At 36.7% G+C, this 27,441-nt stretch overlaps 1 protein-coding gene across 5 annotated transcripts in view; it reads left to right on the plus strand.

Moving 5' to 3' along the window:
• Window positions 1-27,441, plus strand: part of NF1 (neurofibromin 1) — a 324,371-nt gene that overhangs the window by 81,979 nt on the left and 214,951 nt on the right. For all 5 annotated transcript variants that reach the window (XM_058446141.1, XM_058446142.1, XM_032163044.2 and 2 more), the window contains exons 2-5: window positions 5,318-5,461; window positions 8,325-8,408; window positions 12,492-12,682; window positions 19,201-19,307. In XM_058446141.1, the coding sequence (XP_058302124.1) occupies window positions 5,318-5,461; window positions 8,325-8,408; window positions 12,492-12,682; window positions 19,201-19,307 (526 nt within the window). The remainder of the gene's footprint in view (window positions 1-5,317; window positions 5,462-8,324; window positions 8,409-12,491; window positions 12,683-19,200; window positions 19,308-27,441) is intronic.

Below are 27,441 nucleotides of genomic sequence, written 5' to 3' on the forward strand. Positions count from 1 at the left end.
GGCACGGTGGCTCACGCCTGTAATCCCAGCACTTTGGGAGGCTGAGGTGGGTGGATTACCTGAGGTCAGGAGTTCAAGACCAGCCTGACCAACATGGTGAAACCCCTTCTCTACTAAAAATACAAAAAAATTAGCCAGGCAATGGTGGTGCATGCCTTTAATCCCAGCTACTATGGAGGCTGAGGCAGGGGAATCGCTTCAACCTTGGAAGCAGAGGTTATGGTGAGCTGAGATTCTGCCACTGCACTCCAGCCTGGGTGACAGAGCAAGACTCTGCCTCAAAAAAACAAAACAAAACAGTGATGCTCCACATAATGACATTTTGGTCAATGATGGGCGGCATATGTAATGAGGGTCCCTTAGTATTATAATACGGTATCATTACCTTTTCTATGTTTAGATACACAAACACCATGTGTTAAAGTTGCCAAGAGTATTCAGTACAGTAACATGGTGTACAGTTTTGTACCCTGTATACCACCATATAGCCTAGAGGTGTGGCAGGCTGTACTATCTAGTATTGTATAAGTACTCTCTGTGATGTTCACATGACAGTGGAATCATGTAAGGACACATTTCTCAGAACATACCCCATCACTAAATATGTTTAATGATTCCTATTAATGTGGATGTCTCTCCAGTTATTTTGATCATCTGAAGCATACTCTCTAGTATATCCTCCAGGAAGAGGAAAAGGGAACAAAATTTCCAGTGTTCTTGCAGTTCAGCACAGTTTGTCATTGCTATAAAATTGTCTCTCAGTATCTGGGACATTGGTTCCAGGAACCCCCATGGATGGTGAAATCTGCAGATGCTCAAGTCCCTGATATGAAATGGTGTGGTATTTGCATAGAGCCTACACATATCCTCCTGTGTACTTTAAATCATCCCTTGATTAGTTATAATACTTAATACAATGTAATACTATATAAATAGTTGTTATACACTATTATTTAGGGAATGATGACAAAAAGTCTGTACCTGTTCAGTACAGACATATTAAAATTTATTTTTTGATCTGCAGTTTGTTGAATGCATAGATGGAGAACTCATGGATTCAGAGGGCTGAATGTATTTGAATTCAGTTTGGCTAGATATAAAATCCTTGGTTTATGTTTTCTTCTTTTTTTATTATACTTTAAGTTCTAGGGTACACGTGCACAACGTACAGGTTTGTTACATATGTCTACTTGTGCCATGTTGGTGTGCTGCACCCATTAACTCGTCATTTGCATTAGGTATATCTCCTAATGCTATCCCTCCCCCCTCCCCCCACCCCACGACAGGCCCCGGTGTGTGGTGTTCCCCTTCCTGTGTGGTTTATGTTTTCTTTAAATATCTTAAATTTATTTTACTTTATTGTTTTCTGACATAAAATTTTTTCAAAGTCTGATGAGAGCCTAATTTTTGGTTTTTTTTTGTATAAATAATTTCCTCTTTCTGCCTGTAGGTTCAAAAGATTTTTTTTTTCTTGTTCACAGAAGTTCAAAATATGTTCAGGTGTTGGTCACTCTGGGTCACTTTTCCAGGTGTGTGGTATGCACATTAAAGATACAGTTTCAAGTTTTTAAAAATTTCAATAATAATTTCAGCAAAGTTTTCTTGAATTCTAGTTTCTAATATCCATTTTATTCCATTGGTTTGGTTTCTTTCTTTGGTGACTCCTGTTATATGTATGTTGGATCTTCTTTTTTGTCACTTTATTGTAAATCATTATTATCTCATATGTAATTTCTTTTTTATATTACAACTTTCCTCCTTAGTCCCCCTTTTTTTTTCAACATTTGTTTACTCTTAAAGCATTATCTTCTGTGTTAATTCACTCTTACGTATCTTCTGGTTAGTTTTCATTTCTGAAATGATTTATCTTCTAATTCTTTCTTGAGTTCTATCAACTTATTTCTATCTGTAATTCTTATTTGTGTTATTCTGCATCTTTTGTCATTTTCTTAATTTCTCTTGGCTCACTTTGAGATAATAATTTACAGTTTTCATCTGTTGGTGGATATGTCTTTTTGGATACTTTGATTTTCCGTTGTTTAGACCCTTATTTTTATGTTTTTCTGTTTCTTACTCCTTTTTCTTATAATAACTTTACATATTATTTGACCATAGTACTTTTCTGTTGGCTCATTTTTATGTGAAATTAATTTTTCTGAATTGGTAGGAGGGATTTGTAGGCCAGGATAGCTTTGTAGCTTTATGGCTCTAGAGCTTATTCTTTTTTTATTTTCATGAAATGAAAAAAAAGGTCTCATTCTTTCAGAGCTCTCTTGTTCATCTTTCTTTTTCTCATTTTTATTTGGACCTTTTTCCTTTTCTCCCTTTACCCCTGTTTTCAATTTGGAGTTTATTCTCAGCAGTTTCTTCTCAGTGTGGGCTAGAACTGTGCTGTCAAGTCAGATCTAATTATTACATCTGTGGCTCCTTAAAGCTAAATTTAAATAAACTTTATTTAATAATAACTTAAATAAACTTTAAACTTTTGATTTCTTATCTATACCAGCTATGTTACAAGTGGTTAATAGCTACATGTGACGACTAGTGGCTATTGTATTGGGCATTGCCCGTATAGAGCAATATCATTACCACAGCAAATTCTTTTAGACAGTGATGCTTTTGAGTGTGTTCCATTCTCTTGAGACTTTTATCATAGGCCTTTTTCACTCATCTGCAAATTGCAATGAGCATAACTACCCTCTGTTTTGGCTAACATTCCTAAATTGGGCTGCTGTGCTTTTTATTAAGGATGCAGTACATTGGGAATCTGCTCTTGTCGGATCCATTAGACATTCTCCTTCCACCTGCTTTCTCTTGCATAGATGCTTATATCACACTAGTATTTTTGTTTTTTTGTTTTCCAGACACAGGGTCTCGCTCTGTTGCCCAGGCTGGAGTGCAGTGGCTAGATCACAGCAACTTTCTGGGCTCAAGCAGTCCTCCTGCCTCAGCCTCTTGAGTAGCTGGATTACAGGCACATACTATCAAGCCTAGATTTTTTTTTTTTTTTAAAGTAAAGATGAGGTCTCACTCTGTTGCCCAGGCTGGTGTTGAACTCCTGGACTCAAGCAGTCCTCCTGCCTCAGCCTTTCAAAGTGCTTGGATTACAGTCATGAGCCATTACTCATGTCCCCAACCAGTTTTGTAACTATAAATGGTTTGTTTCTATTTGTTCACTTCTCTGGGTTTGGGAATGAGGGCCTTGTCCCTTCATTTTCATGTAGATGTTCATCAGTTTGTGGTTTTACTAGAGAAATTCTAGTTTCTTTGATTTTTTTTTTTTTTTTGAGACAGAGTCTCTGTCGCCTAGGCTGGAGTGCAGTGGTGCGATCTCTGCTCACTGCAAACTCCACCTGCTGTTCAAGCCATTCTCGTGCCTCAGCCTCCCTAGTAGCTGGGATTACAGGCATGTGCCACCACACTCGGCTAATTTTTTGTATTTTTAGTAGAGACAGGGTTTCACCATGTTGGCCAGGCTGGTCTTGAACTTTTGACCTCAAGTGATCTGCCTGCCTTGGCCTCCCAAAGTTCTGGGATTACAAATGTGAGCCACCACACCTGACCGTTTCTCTGATTTTTTTTTTTTTTTTTTTTTTTTTACGGAGTCTCGCTCTGTCGCCCAGGCTGGAGTGCAGTGGCGCAATCTTGGCTCACTGCAAGCTCCGCCTCCCGGGTTCACGCCATTCTCCTGCCTCAGCCTCTCCGAGTAGCTGGGACTACAGGCGCCCGCCACCACGCCCGGCTAATTTTTTATATTTTTAGTAGAGACGGGGTTTCACCGTGGTCTCGATCTCCTGACCTCGTGATCCGCCTGCCTCAGCCTCCCAAAGTGCTGGGATTACAAGCGTGAGCCACCACGCCCGGCCCGTTTCTCTGATTTTTATGGGATACTTAGGGAGGTTCACAGGCTGCATTTTAGCTCCTGCTGTCTTCTAAAAGTTCCATTTTTGGCCTTTCAGGTTTTTTTCCTCCATAATCTTTATAATTAACATTACGAAGTTCTGTAGTTTCTGTTCTGCCTCCTCCTTTACACTCTAAAAATGCTCCCCCTGCCTGCCCATTTCATTTAGTATTTCCTTTTTTTTTAAATTTGAGATGGAGTCTCGCTCGATTGCCAGGCTGGAGTGTAGTGGCGTAACCTCGGCTCACTGCAATCTCTGCCTCCTGGGTTCACGCCATTCTCCTGCCTCAGCCTCTGGAGTAGCTTGGATTACAGGCGCGTGGCACTACACCCAGCTAATTGTTGTATTTTTAGTAGAGTCTGGGTTCTCCGTGTTGGCCAGGATGGTCTCAATCTCCTGACCTCATGGTCTGCCCACCTTGGCCTCCCAAAGTGCTGGGATGAGCCACCGTGCCCAGCCTATTTAGTATTTCTTTACTATCAAAATAATCGTCCATTATTAACTGATTTAGCAAAGTTGGGCATGCCCCTCAGTCTCTTTCCACCTTTTTAGTTGTACCATGTTAAAAATGAGAAAGTTACATTCAGGTTTGTTTTTTTCACAGAGGAACATTGCTAGGTTTCTCTGTTAGCATTAGCAGGGTTTAATATTAACAGTAGGTATGTCCATGATGATTTAAATACAGAATGCTATTTTTGAGCAGAGTAGAGATGAACTTCTAGACAGTGGAACTTAACTCATTCACAGAGAAATCTAAATGTGATCTTCTCATAGAATATTTTTTCTCATGGGATTTATCTACTTGTGTTCTGTTATCCCTTCAATTGTGTAGCTGAGGGTGCTTATCTTACTGAGTCAGTCTTATTGTTTTTTTCCCGGGTTTTATAGTTTGTTCCTGCTTCTGAACAATCAGCAGTTGTTTGCCATTATTGACTAGAGGTCTAGGGCATAGATTTTCTTGATCTGTTTTTCTTTTAATGTTTGAGTTCAATGGATAAGGGAAACTGTTGTATGCATTTTATTGCAGACATTCTCTGAAATAATTTTTAGCCACAAGGAAATAGCTCTATTTCTGTGAGTCACCATTTCTTCTTATATAGTGCTGGGTAAAGAATTTAATTTTGGAGATAGAGATTTATGACTTCCAGAAAGAAAGCTGCAAAAATGGAAGTTTCCAAAGAATTTAAGATTTGCTATAATAAATGCTATCATATATTGATGTTTGTGATGCAAATATACATATCTGTGTATCATATATTGGAGTTTGATTGAAAATCGGAGTTTGAGATGCAAATATAGGTATCTGTGGTTAATGCAGTTTTCCTAAAATGTCATGATTTTCAATGGCAAATAAGTTATTTATAGTCGTTTTTAAGGATAAGCTCTTAATGTGTTTTTTTTCTTTTTTTTTTCAGCTTCCAATAAAAACAGGACAACAGAACACACATACCAAAGTCAGTACTGAGCACAACAAGGAATGTCTAATCAATATTTCCAAATACAAGTTTTCTTTGGTTATAAGCGGCCTCACTACTATTTTAAAGAATGTTAACAATATGGTGAGTATTTGGGTTACTGTGTTTTGGGGAATTTGCTTTCTTTTGTTTTTGATTAAAAAGTTTAGAACAGCATATTTTGAAGTATGGAAAGTGATTTTCTGTGGACTTTGGATATAACCGTTTATCTTATTTTGTTTATGAGCACAGATAACCTTTTAAATTTTATTTTGTCAAATTTTTAATCAGCTGGGTTTTAGAATCAGTGAGCACCAGTAACTGTAACTTTCATTTTAATTTATTATTTCCCTTAGAAACATCTCCTATCCTTTGTGACCATATCTCCTTTTCCAGTATGTTTCTTGAATTAGGATTTCATAGAGCTTTGGGGCATACATGAATTGACCACAGTAATCTATTACACATATTTTTCTTTAGCATCTTGTTTGAATTTACATATGATTGTCCCAGCCCTAAGTAGATGATAAAATATGATCTTATAGTCCTAAAATGTGGATTGATTTTTTTATGAAGATATTAATGTGTTTTTTCTTCCTTCTGTAACCTGTGACAGATTCTGTAGTAGTTACCCTGTTGTTGAAACAGTTTTTCTCAAATACCAGTTTCATCAAATAATTCCACTGTTAAAAGCTCACAATTTCTTTCTTCTTCCCATTTTCTAAAATCAATTGACATTTCCTAGACTTCAGAGTACTCCAACTGTTCTCCCTCTGTACCTTTGAACATATAACATCTTTTTCTCAAGTGATCCCTTCCTCTCTCTAAATTCCTATTTAACATCTCCATTCTAAGCTGTTTCAAACTAACATACTCCGTTCATGGCAACTAATCTGGATTTTTCTTGATTAACTCTGAACTCTCTGCCGGTCTTTAGCGTTTATTTATTTATTTATGAATGAATGAATGACAGAGTCTCATTCTGTTGCCCAGGCTGGAGTGCAGTGGTGCAATCTCGGCTCACTGTAACCTCCCCCTCCCCAGTTCAAGTGATTCTGCTGCCTCAGGCTCCCCAGTAGCTGGAATTACAGGCATGTGCCACCATGCTTGGCTAATTTTTTTTGTATTTTTAGTAGAGACGAGGTTTCACTATTTTGGCCAGGCTGGTCTCAAACTCCTGACCTTAGGTGATCCACCTGCCTCGGCCTCCCAAAGTGCTGGGATTACAGGTGTGAGCCACCGTGCCCAGCCTGCATTTATAATCCCAGTTTGTATTTGTTTGTATTGAGTTGTGAAACAACTTCTGGTTATAGATTGTGAAGATTGTTCCCCCTCCCTTTTTTTTGAGATGGTCCTTAGGTTTATTAGATAATATTCTAGTATGACATTGAAAAGACATGAAGTTACATTTTTGCCTTATTCCCATATTTTAGATACTTTTTCTCTTGTTCTATTTTATTTTTTAATTGACACACAATAATTGTACATGTTTATGGGTACATATTGATGTTTCAATACATATAATACATAGTGATCCCACTAGGGTAATTAGCATATCCATCATCTCAACATTTATCATTTCTTTGTGTTGGGAATATTGAATATTCTCTTGTTATTTGAAACTATATAATGTTAACTATAGGCCAGGCGTGGTGGCTCACGCCTGTAATCCCAGCACTTTGGGAGGCCAAGATGGGTGGATCACGAAGTCAGGAGATCAAGACCATCCTGTTTAACATGGTGAAACCCCATCTCTACTAAAAAAAAAATACAAAAACTTAGGGGTTTGGCGGCATGTGCCTGTAGTCCCAGCTACTCAGGAGGCTGAAACGAGAATGGCGTGAACCCAGGAGGCGGAGCTTGTAGTGAGCCGAGATGACTCGTAGTGAGCCTGGGTGACAAGAGTGAGACTCCATCTCAAAAAAAAAAAAAAGTTAACTATATAATGTTAACATAGTCATTCTACAGTAGTACAGAACACTAAGTCTTATTCTTCCTATAAAGCTGTTATTTCTGTATCCTTTAACAAATCTCTACCCACCCCAATTCCCCCTACCCTACCCTTCCTCCCTCTAGTGTCTTCTCTTCTACTTTTTACTCTTTTTAGCTTTCACATATGAGTGAGAGCATGTGGTGTTTAACTTTTTGTTTGCATCATCCTTGGTGTGTTTTCTTTTAAGAAAATTGCTTACACAATACCCTAAACTTACAAAACTAATAAACTGGAGGTGTAGAAAATCATTTACCTTCTTTATGGAAAAAATTAGTATTTTCCCCCCAAAAGCAGGACCACTTATAAATACATAAAGAGATTTATGGAAAGACATTTAACATTTTTTGTAGCTCCTCTGTTGCAGTGTGTGGGGCACAGTTTAGTATTTGCACATATGAATATGTGGCTGTGTTCCCAGTTAGATTGAAATATTTTAATATTTGGGACCCTCTTTTCAAAACAAAACAGCATTGTTTTATTGGCTTTCATTTAGTGCTTATTAAATAAGTTTTCAAAACCATAGTCTCTTGTTAATAAATACATATGTAGTATTCATTTTGAGGATAATGAGTACTTAAAATTCATTGTGGTGCTATAGCATGTTTTTGCTATAAAAATTAAGACTTTGATTATTTCGTGGCATAAAAGTATAGTTAAATCCCCAATTCAAGATTCTGGTACAGATCTATATGTGTGTGTAAATCCTACATACTTTTAAAGCATGAAGCAAAACAGCATCTTTTACTGTTACAAGGTTAATGGCAGACTCTAATAAATGCCATTTCTGTTTGCCTTAGAATTTAGTTTTTATGAGGATTAGGATAAAATCAGAAATAATATATTTAACTATAGTATAATCTGGGAGATAAAATAGAAGACTATTTTTGATCTTTTAGTCTTTCACTTTTCAGATGTGTGTTGACTGGTAGCAGAAAGTGAAACTAACTTTTATGTTCTGAATATCTTTTCTGTTAGAGAATATTTGGAGAAGCTGCTGAAAAAAATTTATATCTCTCTCAGTTGATTATATTGGACACACTGGAAAAATGTCTTGCTGGGGTAAGTAAATTGATCTGAAGTAGGCAGGCTTTGTGAATTTAATCTTGAGAATGATCTTATGTCCCAAAATACAGATGTTGACCAAGAGGACAGTCATATGGACTTTTATCTGAGACATATAAATATGAGTTTTGTTAATATAGCTGACCTGGTGACAGACAATTTTTCATGAGAAAATTCTCTCATCTTTTGTAAATTAAACAGATATTAAGTTTACTTATAAAATGTTATGTTTCAGCCACGTAGCTGCCTCTCAAGTATTTAAGAAAATATTTTATGAAGAGATCACTATTTGATTTAACAGATCTCTCAGAGAGTTGTGGGAGAATGCGATTCAGAAGACCAAGAGTAATCTTGTATTTCCTCCTATATGAATATGATTTTAATATTCTACTTTTCAAATTTATGTAAATGAGAACTTAAAAATTAAACCTATTAAGGATCGATATTACCTTGAGAACACTTGTTTTATGGAGACACACACATATGCGATAGGTATGTGGAGGAGGAGAGTACCAAACAATTATTTCTCTGGTTTCCTGTAAGTTGTTACCACAGTGTATTTCAACCATGACTTAATTTGAACTTTTTCAAGAGTATTTCTATTGTGTAAAGAAAGTATTTCTATACATCATTATCCTTAATTCTTCCTGGAACATAGTAAGAGTTTATATAAATATATAAATTAAATACCTCCGTTTTAATGATCTGCCTAGTCCATGTGTATTGAAATTAACTCATTTCTTATGTTCTCTCTTCCTTTGGCTCAGAATTCAGAATTTTGTTTTTATTCAGAATTGCTTCCCTCTTCACATATGTTGCAGTTCTCTATAGTAAAACTAGTTGAAAGAGACCTTAATATATGAGGACTGATAGTGTGGTTGAGAAGTGTTGGTGGAAGTATTGGGATAGGGAATTGAAAAAAAAAATTATATTGACACAACTGTGTATCCCTAGGGAAGGCTGTAAGCCAAAAAATCTAAGCATAATATATATTTTTTTCTTTTGAGACAGAGTCTTACTCTGTGGCACAGGCTGAAGTGCAGTGGCACCCTCTTGGCTCACTGTAACCTCCACTTCCAGTGTTCAAGCTATTCTCATGCCTCAGCCTCTCAAGCAGCTGGGATTACAGGCATGTATCACCATGCCCAGCTAATTTTTTTGTATCTTCATTAGCCATGGGGGTTCACTGTGTTGGTCAGGCTAGTTTTGAACTCCTATCCTCAAGTGATCTGCCCATTTTAGCCTCCCAAAGTCCTGGGATTACAGATGCGAACCACCGTGCCTGCCCTAAGCATAATATTTTAAATTTTCTTATTGACCCTTGATCATATTCCAAAATTGTGGAGACAGTGTTTATAAGTTTTCTACTTAAAATCGAAGGTGAGCTAGTTGTTTTAACATGGTATTTTCCGTTAACTTGTGATATGCTATTTTTCATGTGTAAAATGGAGTGAAAGAGCAAAAGAGCTGTTACATAGGATGATGGAATTGGGAAGGTGGGCAAATTTTAAACTTTTCTTGAACCAGTTTTTTCCAGTGGTCTTATTACTTTGACTGCAAATTACCAGTATATCAGCCACACCCATGACTGAATGGTGGGGTGTGGGGTCATTTATTGCCTTGTTCAGTTTCACAGCTTTTCTCCATTAACATTTGTAATTGAGAGGTAATGATAAATGTATTTTGGAGAATGATTACTGATATTATTGGCCTCTGTTTGATTTAATACTCTTTGAAGATAGCCTAATTGAAATGCTATAAGTGGAACTAGTATAACTTATATAGTGCATAAAATGTATATTACCTTGCCGTGCTCTACTGTTGAAAAATGTGTATGCTTTTTCATTAAATTTACGATTTAAAAAATAATGCTATTTATATTATTGAACAATTGTTTTATTTCCTTCAGTGATTTTTACAAATGTTTCTTGTATCTTTAGTTTTAAATCAAAGTAAATTGAGGCAGTTTAAGAAGAACGGAGCTCACAAGTACGTTTGTCATATACATAGTTGGAATAGTTAAGTGAAGGAAAAATACTTACCAATATGTTATGAGTGAAATTTTGTAGAATTTGAGGAATCTTAAGTATTTTTGTTCCTGTGAATATGACTATTATTTAAAAGATTTAATACTTCTCAGATTTTTATTCGTTAGAGTTAACATCTGTATTGTTTGGTTAGCCTATAAACAAGAAATAGGCATTGTAATGTGAATTCACAGGTTTTTGTGAAGTCTGTTTATGTACTGTCCCTATGTTTCAGTGTATTTGCATTTGAGAGTGCTTGGATTGCAGTTACAGAATTGAGCGTTGCATACAATTGTACACATTTTTGTTCTTTGCCATCTTGCTCAGTGTTATTAAAATTCTTATCCGCATATAGTTATCAAGACTGTTAGGTGAAATAGTAATGTGGAACAGCATACTTACAGGATAGCTTATCCATTGATTGTGTGTTAATTGTAAAGTATATATTTACTTTACAAAGTAGATATTTCAGTGTTAACACCAAAGTTATCAAACTTGGTGTCAGTAACGGGACCACCTGGCCTTATGTTCTCATGGTGTGATGTAATATAACCTATAGTGAATCCCCTAAACTGTTTAACCTCAATCTAATCAGACCATTAGGTTTAAATTTTAGCTTACAGAAAATATACAGGCTGGGCGTCATGGCTCACGCCTGGAATCCCAGCACTTTGGGAGATCGAGACAGGCGGATAGCTTGAGGTCAGGAATCCAAGACCAGCCTGGCCAACATGGCAAAAACCGATATCTGCTAAAAATACAAAAATTAGCCAGATGTGGTGACACATGTCTGTAGTCCCAGCTACTTGGGAGGCTGAGGCAGGAGAATCACTTGAAACCAGGAGGCAGAGGTTGGAGTGAGCCAAGATTGCGCCACTGCACTCCAGCCTGGGCCATAGAGCGAGACTCTGTCTCAAATATATATCTATATATATATTTATACAGTACAGTAACTAGAAGAGCAAATCAACCTATGTCACTGGAAAATAATTAAATCAAGGATATGGAACATTCTGTAAGGCAGCTGTCCCACTTAAAGTCATGGGAAATAAGAGTGGTGAATATGGGCCAGGTGTGGTGGCTCACGCCTGTAATCCCAGCACTTTGGGAGGCCCAGGAGGTTGGATCACTTGAGGTCAGGAGTTCGAGACCAGCCTAGCCAACATGGCAAAACCCCGTCTCTACTAAAAATACAAAAATTAGCTGGGCATCGTTGCAGGCGCCTGTAATCCCAGCTATTCGGGAGGCTGAGGCAGGAGAATTGCTTTAACCCTGGAGGTGGAAGTTGCAGTGAGCTGAGATTGTGCCCTTGCATAGAATAGTGAAACTAAGGAAACATCATGTTGCAATTGGTGAACTTTTTTGGATCCTTATTGAATAAAAATGCCTATGAAGGACATTTTGGGGGCAGTGGTGAAATTTGAATTCAGACTTGGTATTAGATGATACAAGGGAATTGTTTATTTTTTCCTTGGTGTGTTAATTGTATTGAAGTTACATTAGAGAAAATTCTTACTTTTAAGAGATGCCAAGGCACATGGGGTGAAGTACTCTATTTATAACTTACTTTGAAAAGATTCAACCAAAATAAAATTACTTTGAGTAAGTAGTGTCTGTTTTGGTCAGTCTGCACAAAAGCAAGTGTGATGGCTCACCCAGGAATTTACTTAAATGTTAAGACAGATGACACAATGCACTCATCAATCAATATGAGTTAAGTCGATTCTGTAATTGTAGAACTCACAGCAAACTGGGGATTCCCAGGGAAGGGCTCATTTGATGAACAAGAGAGCAAGCAGGAATGGGAGGACTAGTAAGGATGGCAGGGGGATTGAACTTTAATTGTGATTATGGGGTCAGAGATGGAACCATCCTCTTTATTTATCTACAGACAGATGTAGCAAATGTGATGAGACATTAATAGTTGTTAAATCTAGGTGCTATGTATGTAAGGTGTTATTTTTGTTGTGTGTGTGTGTTCGAAAATTTTCATAATAGAAAATGTTTACAGGTAAAATTAAAGTTCGGAATAATGTGATTATTTCTATTTTAGCAACCAAAGGACACAATGAGATTAGATGAAACGATGCTGGTCAAACAGTTGCTGCCAGAAATCTGCCATTTTCTTCATACCTGTCGTGAAGGAAACCAGCATGCAGCTGAACTTCGGAATTCTGCCTCTGGGGTTTTATTTTCTCTCAGCTGCAACAACTTCAATGCAGTCTTTAGTCGCATTTCTACCAGGTTAGTGTATAAATTCCACATGGGACTACTGAAGTAATATGAATATTAGAAGTCTTGTTTTTTGTCTACATAAAAATAAGTTAATGGAAATGAAACTTTTTTGTTTTTGAGACAAGTTCTGTTGCCCCTCACAGCAGCTTCGACCTCCCAGGCTTAGGCGATCCTCCTACCTCAGCCTCCAGAGAAATGAGTTTGTCTGGGCTTTCGTAGAAATTTTATGCATTAATATCTTTGACATTTTAATTGTGTAATATTGTGATATTGATATGTGCAATTAAATAAGAGCACTGTTATGAATGTGAAAGTCTAAATTTCAGATAAAAATATCTGCTGTGAGCAGGCTTTAAAAAACAATACTAGGTGTGAACTTTTGGTTTGGCTTTTTAAACATATTATCCCTTTAAATGAAACTACCCAATCAGATGGAATAATGGAGAGTAGTCAGAATTCAAATACTTTCACAACTCTACCCTTTATCACAAGATCTTAGGTTACCAAAAAACAAAACAAAAACAAAAACAAAAAAAACCTAAGTGATGTGAAAACACAAGGAAGTGAATAATTGCAAAGTAGAATTCTCCAGAAAGTGGACTGCATTTTAAATGTGTGTAAAATACTGCCATTTATTGAGTATTTACAGCATTTCCTTTGCTGTCTCATCCTCACAGTAACCCTGATGATACTTCCCTCATTTTACAGGTGAGCAAACTAATACTCAAAAACTTTCAGGTGATGTGCCAAATAATGGAGGACCCAAAATTTCTAAGTCAGGCTGGCTTCAGAATTTATATTAGTTTCACTATACCAGATTGCTTCCCTATCTATTTTAGCCACATTTTGATGAAATCCATTTTATAAAATATACTTCTGTTTTAAAAGATGTATCAAAAATATAATTTAAGCTTTTATTGATGACTCAAAATCATCCTGAGCATTAGTTGTGATATGCTACATACAGGTGGAGAAATTAGTATAGGTAGTGCCCTATGGGATGGAATTATAAGTGACCATAGCAAGTAACTGCAAATTATTGTTATGCACATGATTTGCCTTTCTAAGGCAAGTAAAGTCAAATGGGTTATTAACTTAAATAGAAACTATAGCACAAATTATATAGTGATTCGTGAATCAAAGACTAATACCGAATAGAGAAAAACAATCCTCTTTGTTGGTGCCTGCATCTTTGGCTCGTCAGTGTTGTACGAACAGTGGACTTTGATTAGTCAGATTTACCGATTCCTTTGTTGTTTTCCAGCAGGTGTGAAAGACAATATACATCACCATTTGAGAATTTGTGTTACGGTTTTTTGGGGGAATTGATTAACTTCAAAGTCCTGCAATCTTTTTAATCAACAATGACATTTTTATAATTAAGATCCTAGGCAGCAATATTTTTCAACCTCAATGCAATTCTTGATCCAAAGAAAATTAAAGTTTTATTTAATAGTATATTATTGATAATCTTGGGTAATATTTATATGATAGAAAAATGTTTTCATGAAATCTTTTGAGCAGTAACATTTTATATTCTGAGTAATAATACAGTGGTTGAGTCAGCAAGGTAACAAATACCTAGAGAATAGGAGGGTGGAAAATTGTATTTAATAAAAAATGCAAACCTTTTTCATTTAGGTGACTGCTAGGCCGGCCTTACTATTTGAAACACCTGTTACATTGAAGTTAGAAAGTGACACAAAAAACCCAAATGTCTTTTAGTCTATCAATGCATGAACTGCCTTATAGAACACAACAAATGTACCACCTTGGAAAATTCTAGAAAATTTCTAGTCACCAAAGGTTTTACTTTATGGGATTTTGCAGCATTAGCACATGTAAAAATAAGCAACTTTTGTTTATTTCCTGAATCTGGTTCACTGTTGCCAGAATAGAAACCAAGTATCTAAAATTTTATTAGCTTTCAGAGGACAGACTGCTCAGAAATGGCATCTATGAAATAACATTTGTTTCCGACAACTGCATTTGCAGTTTCATTTAGCTTGTGTCAGAAATAGGAGCTGATCTTGTTGAAGGATCACTCACCTAAAAGACCATTATGATGGTTTAGTTTAGATGGGAACATCTCATGCTGTCATAGTATTAGGTGACTTAAAATATATGTGTGGCTTGAATGGTAGTTCTTTCTAAAGATTGATTTTATACTTTATATATAATAGATGAATCAGTATCATGATGATGGTTCATGTTTGTCCATTCTCACCGTCAATGTTTCTCCTTTAAGATTAAGATTTGGTTTTTATATTTCTGACCTTTTCTTTAGGGGAAGATAGGCTATAGATTTATTTATTTTATGTTTTTGAGACACAGACTCTGTCACCTAGTCTGGAGTGCAGTGATGTGAACATGTCTCACTGTAGCCTCGACCTCCTGGGCCCAAGAGATCCTCCCACCTCAGCCTCTTGAGTAGCCAGGACTACAGGCACGTGCCACCATGCCCAGTTAGTTTCTTTAATTTTTTTGTAGAGACAGGGTCTTGCCATGTTGCCCAGGCTTGTCTTGAACCCCTGGGCTGAAGGGATCCTCCTGCCTTGGCCTCCCAAAGTGTTGGGATTACAGGGTGTGAGCTACCATGCCTGGCTGGCTATAAATCTTAAGATAGCTTTATTTTTCTCTGGGAGTATACCATTTTCTGTGGCTCATAGTATTTATGTAGTGGAGTAAATGCTTTCTCCACAGAATGACTCCACAAATGCAGTTGATCTAGTTGTTTTGTAGTGAGAAGGTGCTTCAGAATTTCTAATTTGATATACCACCAGAAGCAGAAAACTCAATGACTTTAAAAGTCATTTGGTTCTTTACAGTTTACTATTTGGTTCTATACAAATCTGTTTGTTATGGTTTCTTACTCCTTTTTTAAAAATAGTTTTCAGTTTTTTTATATGTCTGATCATTTAAAACATATTTTACGTTCTCTTTAGTATTGTTTAATATTGATTTGTTTGTGCTGATTCATTCATAGTGAACTGTTTCATCTCAGTTTTGGAATCCTTGATTGCAAAGTTATCTTTAGTGTGGCCTGTATTTTCTTCGAGAATCCTTGTAGCCTTGGGCTGAGGAAGTGTTCTAGTGATGGTTTTGCATTTGCATTTGCCAGGTGCCCAGTTCTGGAGCTATTTTTTTCTTAATTTCTCAGTCCCAGCCTGTATGGGCAGTATAAATTTGAACCCTAAACTCTTAGAAGGTAAACAGCTCTAGATGACTTTTTTCACTTTATCCAAAGTTTATGCAGAGCAGGTAAGTTTCTTTGTGCTGGTAGGTTTTTTTCTTTTTTTCTTTTTTTTTTTTTGTGGGGAGTGGGGGCGGCAGGGGGAGTGCGTTGTCCTTTCTAGTTCATGTTTTATGCAGGGCCCAAGTTAGAATCCTGAATTATTAGGGTACAAGGCTTTATATCCAGTCTCCATGTGGATATTAAGCCCCAAGCTCCTAGGTTAAGGAGATCAAAAACCTCACTCATCTTTCCTTTGTTGCAGGGCCGGGTCATGTACTCATGCACTTAACTCTCTGGTTTTCAGTTTTCTTCTTCTTTTCTGGACCTATACATTTAAAATATCTTTCAGTATGCCTAGTCTTTCTAGATGTTTTAGTGATAGGTTTTCTACTCTTCATTTCTTTTGCGCAGACTACCCTTTATTTGATTTCTCTGCTTTGGAAATGATGTTTAACCTTTACAAAATACCTGCTCCCTATAAGGGTACCAGACTATAAAAGGGACAAAATTTTTCTCCCATTTTTCACAAACAACCACAAGAGTCAATGTTTCGGAAGTTGGTGTTGCTGATCTATGATGTTGTGTTTTCTAAGGAGCCGTACTCCATATTTCTGTGCTCTTTGCAGCAGCTGTGGAATTTTTAGCATTGAGGACAACCTCATTCCCAGCTTGAAATGCTGAGCTTTTCTTACCCTGATGATAGGAAGAGAGTTCATATAAGTGCTTAGAATAGTTATACTGTTAGCTGTAGTCTAATTAAAGCTAAAGTGAGTGAAAAGAGAATTTGAGAAGGAAGAATAGGATTGATTACGTTCTTATCAACTGAAGGTTCAGTTTGATGATTAATAACTCCTTTGCAAATTGCACTAAATGATTGAAATTCAAGTTAATACATATAAATTATAAGACCATATAGTATTTGTGCCTTTTCACCATATGTCTATTGCTGCATTTATAAAAATTTCAATTTAATTGTGCTGCTTGTATTTTTGATGTCTATTAATATGAATAATGAGTATGCCTCATTAGGTAGCATAATTTAATAGATTAGCAATACCAACTTTTGAAAATCTGAGCACTGTGGTTTTTGGTGTAAAATGGAAGAAAATTTTAATTCCTTTTATTAACATTTAGGCCAAGTGAATTTCTTTTATCAGTTTAAAAATATCTACATATTTGTTAAGTGTTAAATGTTTCTATATTTGTGATAACTTCATATTCAACATAAGAGAAGCTTGGATTTAAACAGATATTCCTGTCCTTATAAGCTACTACTGTGAAGGAGGGATATTAAGCAAATAATTACATAAACACATGTACAAACTGTGAAAAGTGCAATGAAAAAAGGCTTACTCGGTTTTCAAATACAAAGTAAATGTACCCTGTGAATATAAAGTTTCATTCGTGTTTCAAAAATCTAGTTGATAAAAGTAGAAGTTAGTAAAATCAAGCTTACTTATTATAGTTTTACTTTTAATTCAAATTATACTTTTACTTGTAATTGGAAATATGAATTTTTAAAACTATTCATTGTGGAAAAATTAAAAAATACACATAGCAGAGAGAATAGTATTTCAAATCCCCATGCATCTCTTACCCCACTTTAACTGTTTCCGGCATGCTATGGTTTCTCTTCCTCCCTTTTCGGTAATTTAAAGCAGACCCCAGACGTCATTTCACGTGTAAATATTTCAGTATATATCTCTAATAAATAGATTTTTAAGCATTTAACTATAATATTGTCATACCTATCAAGAATCATAATTCCTTAATATCATGCATTGGCAAATTTGTGGTTTTTTTTCATTATCTCAGAAATGGCTTTTTTTTTGTTTTGTTCAAATTAAGATACAAACAGGATGCATACTTTGGAATTGGTTGATATTTCTCCTGAGCCTCTGTTAATCAGTATCATTTCTTCATTTCTTCACCTTGCTCTCCATTTTTTCCCATGCTGTTTATTTGTTGGACTGCGTTATTTGCCTTTCTACATTCTGTATTTGGGTTTCACTGGATTCAGGTTCATTTGGCTGCAGGGGGACAAGAATACTTTACTGATGATGCTATGTGTGTTTCCTAATGAATCACATCAGGAAACATGTCCTATTATTGACTTTTAATGTTATGATCAGTGATTGGATTTCGATGTTATCAGCAGTATGCATTCATTATACAGTTTCCCATAAATTTCTACCTAATGTTTTTAGTAATCACTGATGATCACTGCCTGGATTCCACTTCATTGGGGGCTACAAAATGAAAAGTTTTCTATTCTGTCATTCATTCTTTATTTTAAAATTGTGACTTCTATGAAAGACTTTTGCTTCATTGTGTGTTTAGTTATCTTGCAATACAGTCCATGTAGGAAATGCAGGATACAGACTTGACTTTCATTATTCATTATCAGAATGAGTTGGTACCCTAACAGTTGCGAAAGGTTACCCATGCAGTTTTTTCTTTCAATATTGTAACAGGCTCATGTATTTTAATTTATTGTGTGTGTTTCCATTGTAGACATAATTCTTTTGATCCTCAGATTATCCCATTTTTGACAGTTGAGATGCCTAAAGTGCATACCTGTGTGATATTTGACATGACTCATAGTTGTTGATAGTTTCCTTGTTTTCAAGCCCAAGGTGACCTGCCCTCACCTTGTATATCTCTTGCCCCCATCCTGGAATTAACTAATTTTCCCAAAGAACCCTGGCCGAAAGTTGGAAATACTATTTAGACACCTCAGTCTTAAGGATAAGGATGCTACGATGCTATGTTTACTGGATTATCATGGTTTCTTTTATCATATCCCTTAAGTTAGTTATGTTCCTTTAGGTTTTTATAAGAAATATTTATTGCCTTATTTTTATATGTGTCTTTACTCTTATGAACTCATCTTTGGGGGAAGAATCTGTTGAATTCAGAATTTAGAGATACCCTAAGACTTCTTTTGTTTTTGTTTTTTTTAAGAGATAGGGCCCATTCTGTTACTCAGGCTGAAGTACAGTGGTGTGATCACAGCTCATTGCAGCTTCAAACTTGTAGGCTCAAGAGATCCTCTTCCCTTAGCCTCCTGAGTTGCTGGGCCTATAGGTGTGTGCCATCATGCCCAGCTAATTTTTCTATTTTTTTTTTTAGAGATGATGTCTTGGTATGTTGCCCAGGCTGGTCTTGAACTCCTGGCCTCAAGTGATCCTCCTGCCTTGGCCTCCCGAAGTGCTGGGATTACAGGTGTGAGATACCACACCTGTCCCCTAATACTTAATTTGATAAATTATTTTTGGTTTTTACTTTTTAGGTTACAGGAATTAACTGTTTGTTCAGAAGACAATGTTGATGTTCATGATATAGAATTGTTACAGTATATCAATGTGGATTGTGCAAAATTAAAACGACTCCTGAAGGGTAAGTTTAAATGTATAATATATCTGAAAGAAATCACTGGGTCAAAAACCAGTATCATGAATGTACTAATTATATTAATTGTGCTGAACTAAAACACCAAACTGTATTTTATAATGACATTTCCTTGTGAAATAACCAGTAATACATATGGTTAATTATTTTTCAATCTTTGAAAATAATGCACTAGAGAAAATGAGCATTTTAAATCTTGGCAATGGAAAGTTTTGCTTAACTACAATTTTTGTTTTCAATACAGAGAATGCAAGGGTGCTATTTCATTTTTCTGGAATTTGATCTCTCAAGGGTGGCTATAGGTTATAGAAGCTATGTTTAGCTATTATAGCGCTTTACAAATGTTGTCTGTAGTAGGATATCAAAGTTTTATTGCAGAATGTAACGAGGAGATTGTGATGTTATGGTGGGAGGATGAATTGAGCCAGAGATTTCATTTCTGACATTTCTGTTTTCAGCTCTCTTACTGACTGACTTTACAGCATTACAAAGTCCCTTAACCTTCCATTGCCTAGTTTTGTCTCCTTGTAGAACATATCAGTAGTAGTTCCACATGGGGATATTATAACACCTAATATGTGACTTTAAAGCTTTGGAAGTACTTTACATGATTATGTGGATTGAAATAAACTATCAGAAGGAATTGAGATATATTCTGTAGTAAGCCGTGATGTGTTCATATAAATCAGGTATCAATGAGTATTCATAAACTGAGTATGATCCGAAGGAATTGAGATAAATTTTGTGGTAAGCAGTGATGTATTCATGTAAATCAGGTATCAGTGAGTATTCATAAATTGAGTATGAATATCTAAATTTCATTTTACAAAAAAATATTTTTTAGTTTTTGGCATTATTAGACCCTGGCTAATTTAGATATGAAACCTTATACAGTTCACACATATTTTTATTTGTAACTTGAGGGGTTGTCAAACAATAATATTTGTAATATCTGACCTAAAACAGATTGAATTATATTAGCTTCAGAAACGTCAGTTCTGCAATGTAGTTTTCAAAATACCTGGTTTTGTTTTCTTAATATTTGCTTTAAACTCAATAAGTATCTCACCAGAGATATAAAAAGGCAATAGCTATATAGAGGAATAATATAAAGCTGTGTTCTATTCATATTACCCTTGTTCGTAATTTATGATTTTAGATCATTACCATTGTGAAACCAAGCAACAATTAATTCAGTAACTTTAATAAAGGAAAATATAAGGATGATTTTAGCTCTTATGCCAAGATACAAACATGTGGACAGCAATTATTTTAGATTATAATAAGCCACCATTGAATTAATAGTTGAGATTTGCAGGATTTTATTATCTATTATTAAGCATTGAGCAGTTGAGGAACTGAATGGTAAAATTTAGAGATCTCTATGAATTAAAGTTGAGAAGTATTAGTGGGATTTTAAAAAAAAAGAAGTATTAGTGGGATTTTATGATTTTTCATAACAATTTTTTTTTTTTTTTTGAGACGGAGTCTCGCTCTGTCGCCCAGGCTGGAGTGCAGTGGCGCGATCTCGGCTCACTGCAAACTCTGCCTCCTGGGTTCATGCCATTCTCCTGCCTCAGCCTCTCCGAGTAGCTGGGACTACAGACGCCCGCCACCACGCCTGGCTAATTTTTTGTGTTTTTTAGTAGAGACGGGCTTTCACCGTGGTCTTGATCTCCTGACCTCGTGATCCGCCCACCTCAGCCTCCCAAAGTGCTGGGATTACAAGCGTGAGCCACTGCGCCTGGCGATTTTTCATAACTATTCAGTGATGTTTTGGAAACAAGTCTAGTCCAGGTTGCCTGTGAATAGATGTTTAAAACAATAGAAATGTTCAATCCATAATAATTAATTGAAATGTCTCTTCTGTCCAAATAAGAGAAACTAATTGAATGTGTGGATAAATGACTTTCTTTTATACTGAAGTAACTTTCCCATTGAATGCAGCTCCCTCATGAACATAAATTTAGAGCATATGCTGATAAATATATAAAGTATAAAACCAATATTAAATAGGCCAGCAGAAGATGGCTCTTGGTGACAGTGGTAAAAAGAATGCACCCTTTCAGTAATGAGTAGTAAAGGTAGTAATGTGTTTTAAATACAACTTAACAAGTCTTTGTTGAGAAACTCTGTATAAGAAGCCATGCTAAGTGCTGGGATTACAAAAATTAATAAAATATGGAATCTGTCCCTAAGGAGCTCATGGCATGGTTTATGAGACAAGTGATGTCATTATCAAATTATTTGTGGAAAAAAACTATGACAAACTCAAATAGGATGAGTGTAAAGTGAGAGGGGAAGTATATATTTGTTTGAGGGGATGAGAGATAAGCAAGATGTGAAGGTACAAGAATAGGTCAGATCATTTTAATAAAAATATGGCCAGCCCTGGTGGCTCACACATGTAATCCCCACACTTTGGGGAATCCGAGGCAGGAGGATTGCTGGAGTCGGGGCAACAGAGAGAGACCCCCATCTCTACAAAAAAATAAAAATATTAGCTGGATGTGGTGACACGTACCTGTAGTCCCAGCTACTTGGGAGGCTGAGGTGGGAGGACCACTTGAGCCCAGGAAGAGGTTGAGGCTGCAGTAAGCTGTGATCGTGCCACTGCATTCCAGCCTGGGTAACAGAATGAGATCCTGTCTCTGTCTCTCTCTCTCTCTCTCTCTCTCTTTTCTCTCGATATACCTATCTGTATATAGATAATATCAATCTATATGTATATATCCAGATCTATCTATAGATACATCTGTATCTCTATAGATATATCGAGAGAGAGAGAGAGAGAGAAACATTTGTTACATTTTCAGTCTGTGCCGGGCCTTGCGCTATGCAGTTTGCATGCCTTTTCTCATCAATTCTTACAATAACCCTGTGAAGCAATACTAGTATTCATATCATCATCTCTTGTGTAGATGAGGAAACTGAGGCCTAAGTAAATTTCCAAAGTCACAGAGCTAGTAATTGTTCAGTAAAGATTGAGTTCACATCTGCTCGTCTCTAGAACCAAAATACTTGACTGCTGCACTGCTGTGCTTATGAGTTACGAAGCTTTATTTTAGTGGCCCTGGGAAGTGATAGGCTTTGAGGTAGAGAATACCTTAATCAGTATTTTATTTTAGATATACTCCTTTGCTTGAAATTTGCAGGATGGCTTGGTAGAGGGTTACCTGAACTTCTGGGACTTGGTTATGCAGTAACATATGTGAGGAATAATGAGAGTTGTGGAGATCCAGATGATGGAATGGGGTAGGATAAGGATGGGGACCAGTTTGATAGGTATTTAAAGAAGTGGAGGCTGGGCACGGTGGCTCACGCCTGTAATCCCAGCACTTTGTTAGGCTGAGGCGGGTAGATCACGAGGTCAGGAGACCATCCTGGCTAACACAGTGGAACACTGTCTCTACTAAAAATACAAAAAATTAGCCGGCCATGGTGGTGGGTGCCTGTAGTCTCAGCTACTTGGGAGGCTGAGGCAGGAGAATGGCATGAACCCAGGAGGCAGAGCTTGCAGTGAGCCGAGATTGTGCCACTGCACTCCAGCCTGGGCAACAGAGTGAGACTCCGTCTCGAAATAAATAAATCAAATAAAATAAAAATACAAAAAATTAGCCAGGTGTGGTGGCACACGCCTGTAATCCCAGCTACTCGGGTGGCCGAGGCACAGGAGAATCGCTTGAACCTGGGGGACGGAGGTTGTAGTGAGCCAAGATCATGCCATTGCACTCCAGCTTGGGCAACAAGACCGAAACTCCATCTAAAAAAAAAAAAAAAAAAAGAAATGGAATACATAGCATTTGCTAGTCAATTTAGATATATGAGGTTAGAGAGATATCACCAAATATTACAGAATAAGCTGGTTAGAGCAGAAAAGGGAAGGAAAGATTGATGGCAGAAGAGAGGGGTTGACCAGGAAAATGATAAATTCAGTTTTAGATCTTCTGAGTTTGAGGTATCAGTAGGATGTCCAACAAGAAACTTGTAGAACTGGAAGTTACTTACTTTGGCTTTGAGAATAGATTACGGTGTATAACACATTTAAGATGTCATAAAGGTAAAGTTGTTGCTAAAGAGCACTGTGAAGAGTAATGTCATTATTTGGAAATCAGTGGAAGGTGAGAGCAAAGAGAATTCAAAGGGGTACTTTTAAAAACTGATTTGGAGAGTTACTTATTTGCAAGTCCAGAATAAAGACTCATTTCTCTCTTAGACACTTACATAGCTGTAATAAAAACATTTATCCCTTCATTAAAAGTTAACAGGAGAAGTTCTTTGCCAAGGGACCATTGCCAGTAAAATCGTTTATAGACAGGTCATTTTTTCCAGACATAAATCTTTTTCTAGATGTGGACAATAAACTTATAGAAGAAGAAATTAAAATACCCAATATATTTATATGGAGAAATGTTTACTGTTACTTGCGTTAAAATGCAGTATACTATTTTGAACACTCCAATTAACAAAATAAAGAAAATGAACATGCTTTTATGATGACAAAGATAGGATGAAGGCACTTTTGTATGCTGCTTGGTGATAGCAGCATTTGGCCCAACCCTAGTGAAAGGCAGCTTGGTAATCTTTATCAAGGGCCCTAAAAATATTCATCTCTTTGACTGGACACTTCTAGAGATTCCTTATCTTAAATAAGCAGTGATGTGGGAAAAGATTTTGATATAAAAATATTTATTTATGTTATTTATAATGGTGAAATAACAGAAATAACTTCAGTGTTAAAACTGGAAAATTTAAATAATCAGTGACTTAATACAGTGACTTAAATATTATGAGGGACATCAAAGCATACTGAAAAGACCTTGGTTTTAAAGCCCAATTCAATCATTTATTAGATCTGTAACCTTAGACACACAGTTTGTTCATCTGTAATATTCTGAAAGCATTAAGATTCCAAAAGAATTAAGTATGTCATACTAAAAATACATGATATGTTTTGTTTGTATAATAGTTACTATTGCATATAGAGCCATCAAAAATAGGCCAGGCATGGTGGCTCACACCTGTAATTCTAGCACTTTGGGAGGCCCACGTGGGCGGATCACGAGGTCAGGAGTTCGAGACCAGCCTGACCAACATGGTGAAATCCCGTCTCTACTAAAAATACAAAAATTAGCTGAGTGTAGTGGCGCACGCCTGTAATCCCAGCTACTGGGGAGGCTGAAGCAGGAGAATCGCTTGAACCTGGGAGACGGAGGTTGCAGTGAGCCAACACTGCGCCATTGCACTCCAGCCTGAGTGACAGAGCGAGACTCCATCTCAAAAAAAAAAAAAAAAAAGAAGTTTTTTACTGATATACAAATAATTACGGATACTATGAAAAAGAACAGATTTGATATAGCCTATATGATCTCAGTTATGTTAAATATATTTGTTTTCTACATGCATAGGAAAAGTGATGGAAGTAAAACTACCAGGTGTTAACCGTGATTGTCTCTGAATGATAGAATCATTGATGGTTTTAAAAATTTCCCGTAAGCACTTGTGCTTTTGCTTTTTTTTTTTTTTTTTTTTGACAGTCTTGCTCTGTCGCTCAGGCTGGCATGCAGTGACATGATTATAGTACACTGTAGTCTTGAAATCCTGGGCTCAAGCTATCTTCCCACTCCTGCTTTCAAAAGTGCTGAGATTATAGGTGTGAGCCATTGGGCCTGGCCCTGTATATGTTTTTAAAATCTTTTTATTATACTTTTAAGTTTTGGGGTACATGTGCAGAACGTGCAGGTTTGTTACATTGGTGTCCATGTGCCATGGTGGTTTGCTGCACCCATCAACCCATCATCTACCTTAGGTATTTCTCCTAATGCTATCCCTTCCCCCACTCCCCACCCCCCGACAGGCACCGATGTGTGATGGTCCCCTCCCTGTGTACATGTGTTCCTATTGTTCAACTCCCACTTATGAGTGAGAACATGTGGTGTTTGGTTTTCTGTTCTTGTGCTTGCCGAGAGTGATGGTTTCAAGCTTCGTCCATGTCCCTGCAAAGGACATGAACTTATCCTTTTTTATGTCTGCATAGTATTCTGTGGTGTATATGTGCCACATTTTCTTTATCCAGTCTATCATTGATGGACATTTGGATTGGTTCCAAGTCTTTGCTGTTGTCAACAGTGCTGCAGTAAACATACGTGTGCATGTGTCTTTATAGCAGAATGATTTGTAATCCTTTGGGTATATACCCAGTAATGGGATGGCTGGGTCAAATGGTATTTCTAGTTCTAGATCCTTGAGGAATCGCCACACTGTCTTCCACAATAGTTGAACTAATTTACACTCCCACCAACAGTGTAAAAGTGTTCCTATTTCTCCATATTCTTTCCAGCATCTTTTGTTTCCTGACTTTTTAATGATTGCCATTCTAACTGGCGTGAGATGGTATCTCATTGTGGTTTTGATTCGCATTTCTGTAATGACCAGTGATAATGAGCTTTTGTTTATATGTTTGTTGTCTTCTTTTGAGAAGTGTCTGTTCATATCCTTCATCCACTTTTTAATGGGGTTGTTTGTGTTTTTTCTTGTAAATTTAAGTTCTTTGTAGATTCTGGTTATTAGCCCTTTGTCAGATGGGTAGATTACAAAATTTTTCTCCCATTCTGTAGGTTGCCTGTTCACTCCGATGGTAGTTTCTTTTGCTATGCAGAAGCTCTTTAGTTTAATTAGATCCCATTTGTCAATTTTGGCTTTTGTTGTCATTGCTTTTGGTGTTTTAGTCATGAAGTCTTTGCCCATGCCTATGTCCTGAATGGTATTGCCTAGGTTTCTTTCTAGGGTTTTTATGGTTTTAGATCTTACGTTTAAGTCTTTGGTCCATCTTGAATTAATTTTTGTATAAGGTGTAAGGAAAGGGTCCAGTTTCAGTTTTCTGCATATGGCTAGCCAGTTTTGCCAATACCATTTATTAAATAGGGAATCCTTTCCCCATTTCTTGTTTTTGTCAGGTTTGTCAAAGATGAGATGGTTGTAGATGTGTGGTGTTATTTCTGAGGCCTTTGTTCTGTTCCATTGGTCTATGTACCTGTTTTGGTACCAGTACCATGCTGTTTTGGTTACTGTAGCCTTGTATAGTTTGAAATCAGGTGGTGCGATTCCTCCAGCTTTGTTCTTTTTGCTTAGGATTGTCTTGGTTGTGTGGGCTCTTTTCTGGTTTCATACGAAATTTAAAGTAGTTTTTTCTAACTCTGTGAAGAAAGTCAATGGTAGTTTGATGGGGATAGCATTGAATCTATAAATTGCTTTGAGCAATACGGCCATTTTCACGATATTGATTCTTCCTATCCATGAGCATGAAATGTTTTTCCATTTGTTTGTGTCCTCTCTGGCTGGCATCTGGCGGGTGCCCCTCTGGGACAAAACTTCCAGAGGTAGGAACAGGCAGCAATCTTTGTTGTTCTGCAGCCTCCGCTGGTGATACTCTGGCAAACAGGGTCTGGAGTGGACCTCCAGCAAACTCCAGCAGACCTGCAGCAGAGGGTTCTGCCTGTTAGAAGGAAAACTAAGAAAAGAATAGTATCAACATCACCAACATCAAGACCAAAGATAGATAAATCCATGAAAATGGGGAGAAACCAGTGCAAAAAGGCTGAAAAAAAAAAAAAGAACACACCTCTTCTCCTACAAAGAATCACAACTCCTCACCAGCAAGGGAACAAAACTGGATGAAGAATGAGTTTGACGAATTGACAGAAGTAGGCTTCAGAAGATGGATAATAACAAACTCTTCTGAGCTAAAGGAGCATGTTCTAACCCAATGCAAGGAAGCTGAGAACCTGGAAAAAAGGTTAGACAAATTGCTGACTAGAATAACCATCTTAGAGAAGAACATAAATGACCTGATGGAGCTGAAAAACACAGCACGAGAACTTCGTGAAGCATACACAAGTATCAACAGCCAAATCGATCAAGCAGAAGAAAGGATATCAGAGATTGAAGATCAACTCAATGATATAAAGCGAGAAGACAAGATTAGAGAAAAAAGAGTGAAAAGAAACGAACAAAGCCTCCAAGAAATATGGGACTATGTGAAAAGACCAAATCTACATTTGGTTAGTGTACCTGAAAGTGATGGGGAGAATGGAACAAAGTTGGAAAACACTCTTCAGGATAT

The sequence above is a fragment of the Hylobates moloch genome, unplaced genomic scaffold, assembly GCF_009828535.3.
Source record: "Hylobates moloch isolate HMO894 unplaced genomic scaffold, HMol_V3 SCAFFOLD_10, whole genome shotgun sequence".
NCBI classification, from domain to species: domain Eukaryota; kingdom Metazoa; phylum Chordata; class Mammalia; order Primates; family Hylobatidae; genus Hylobates; species Hylobates moloch.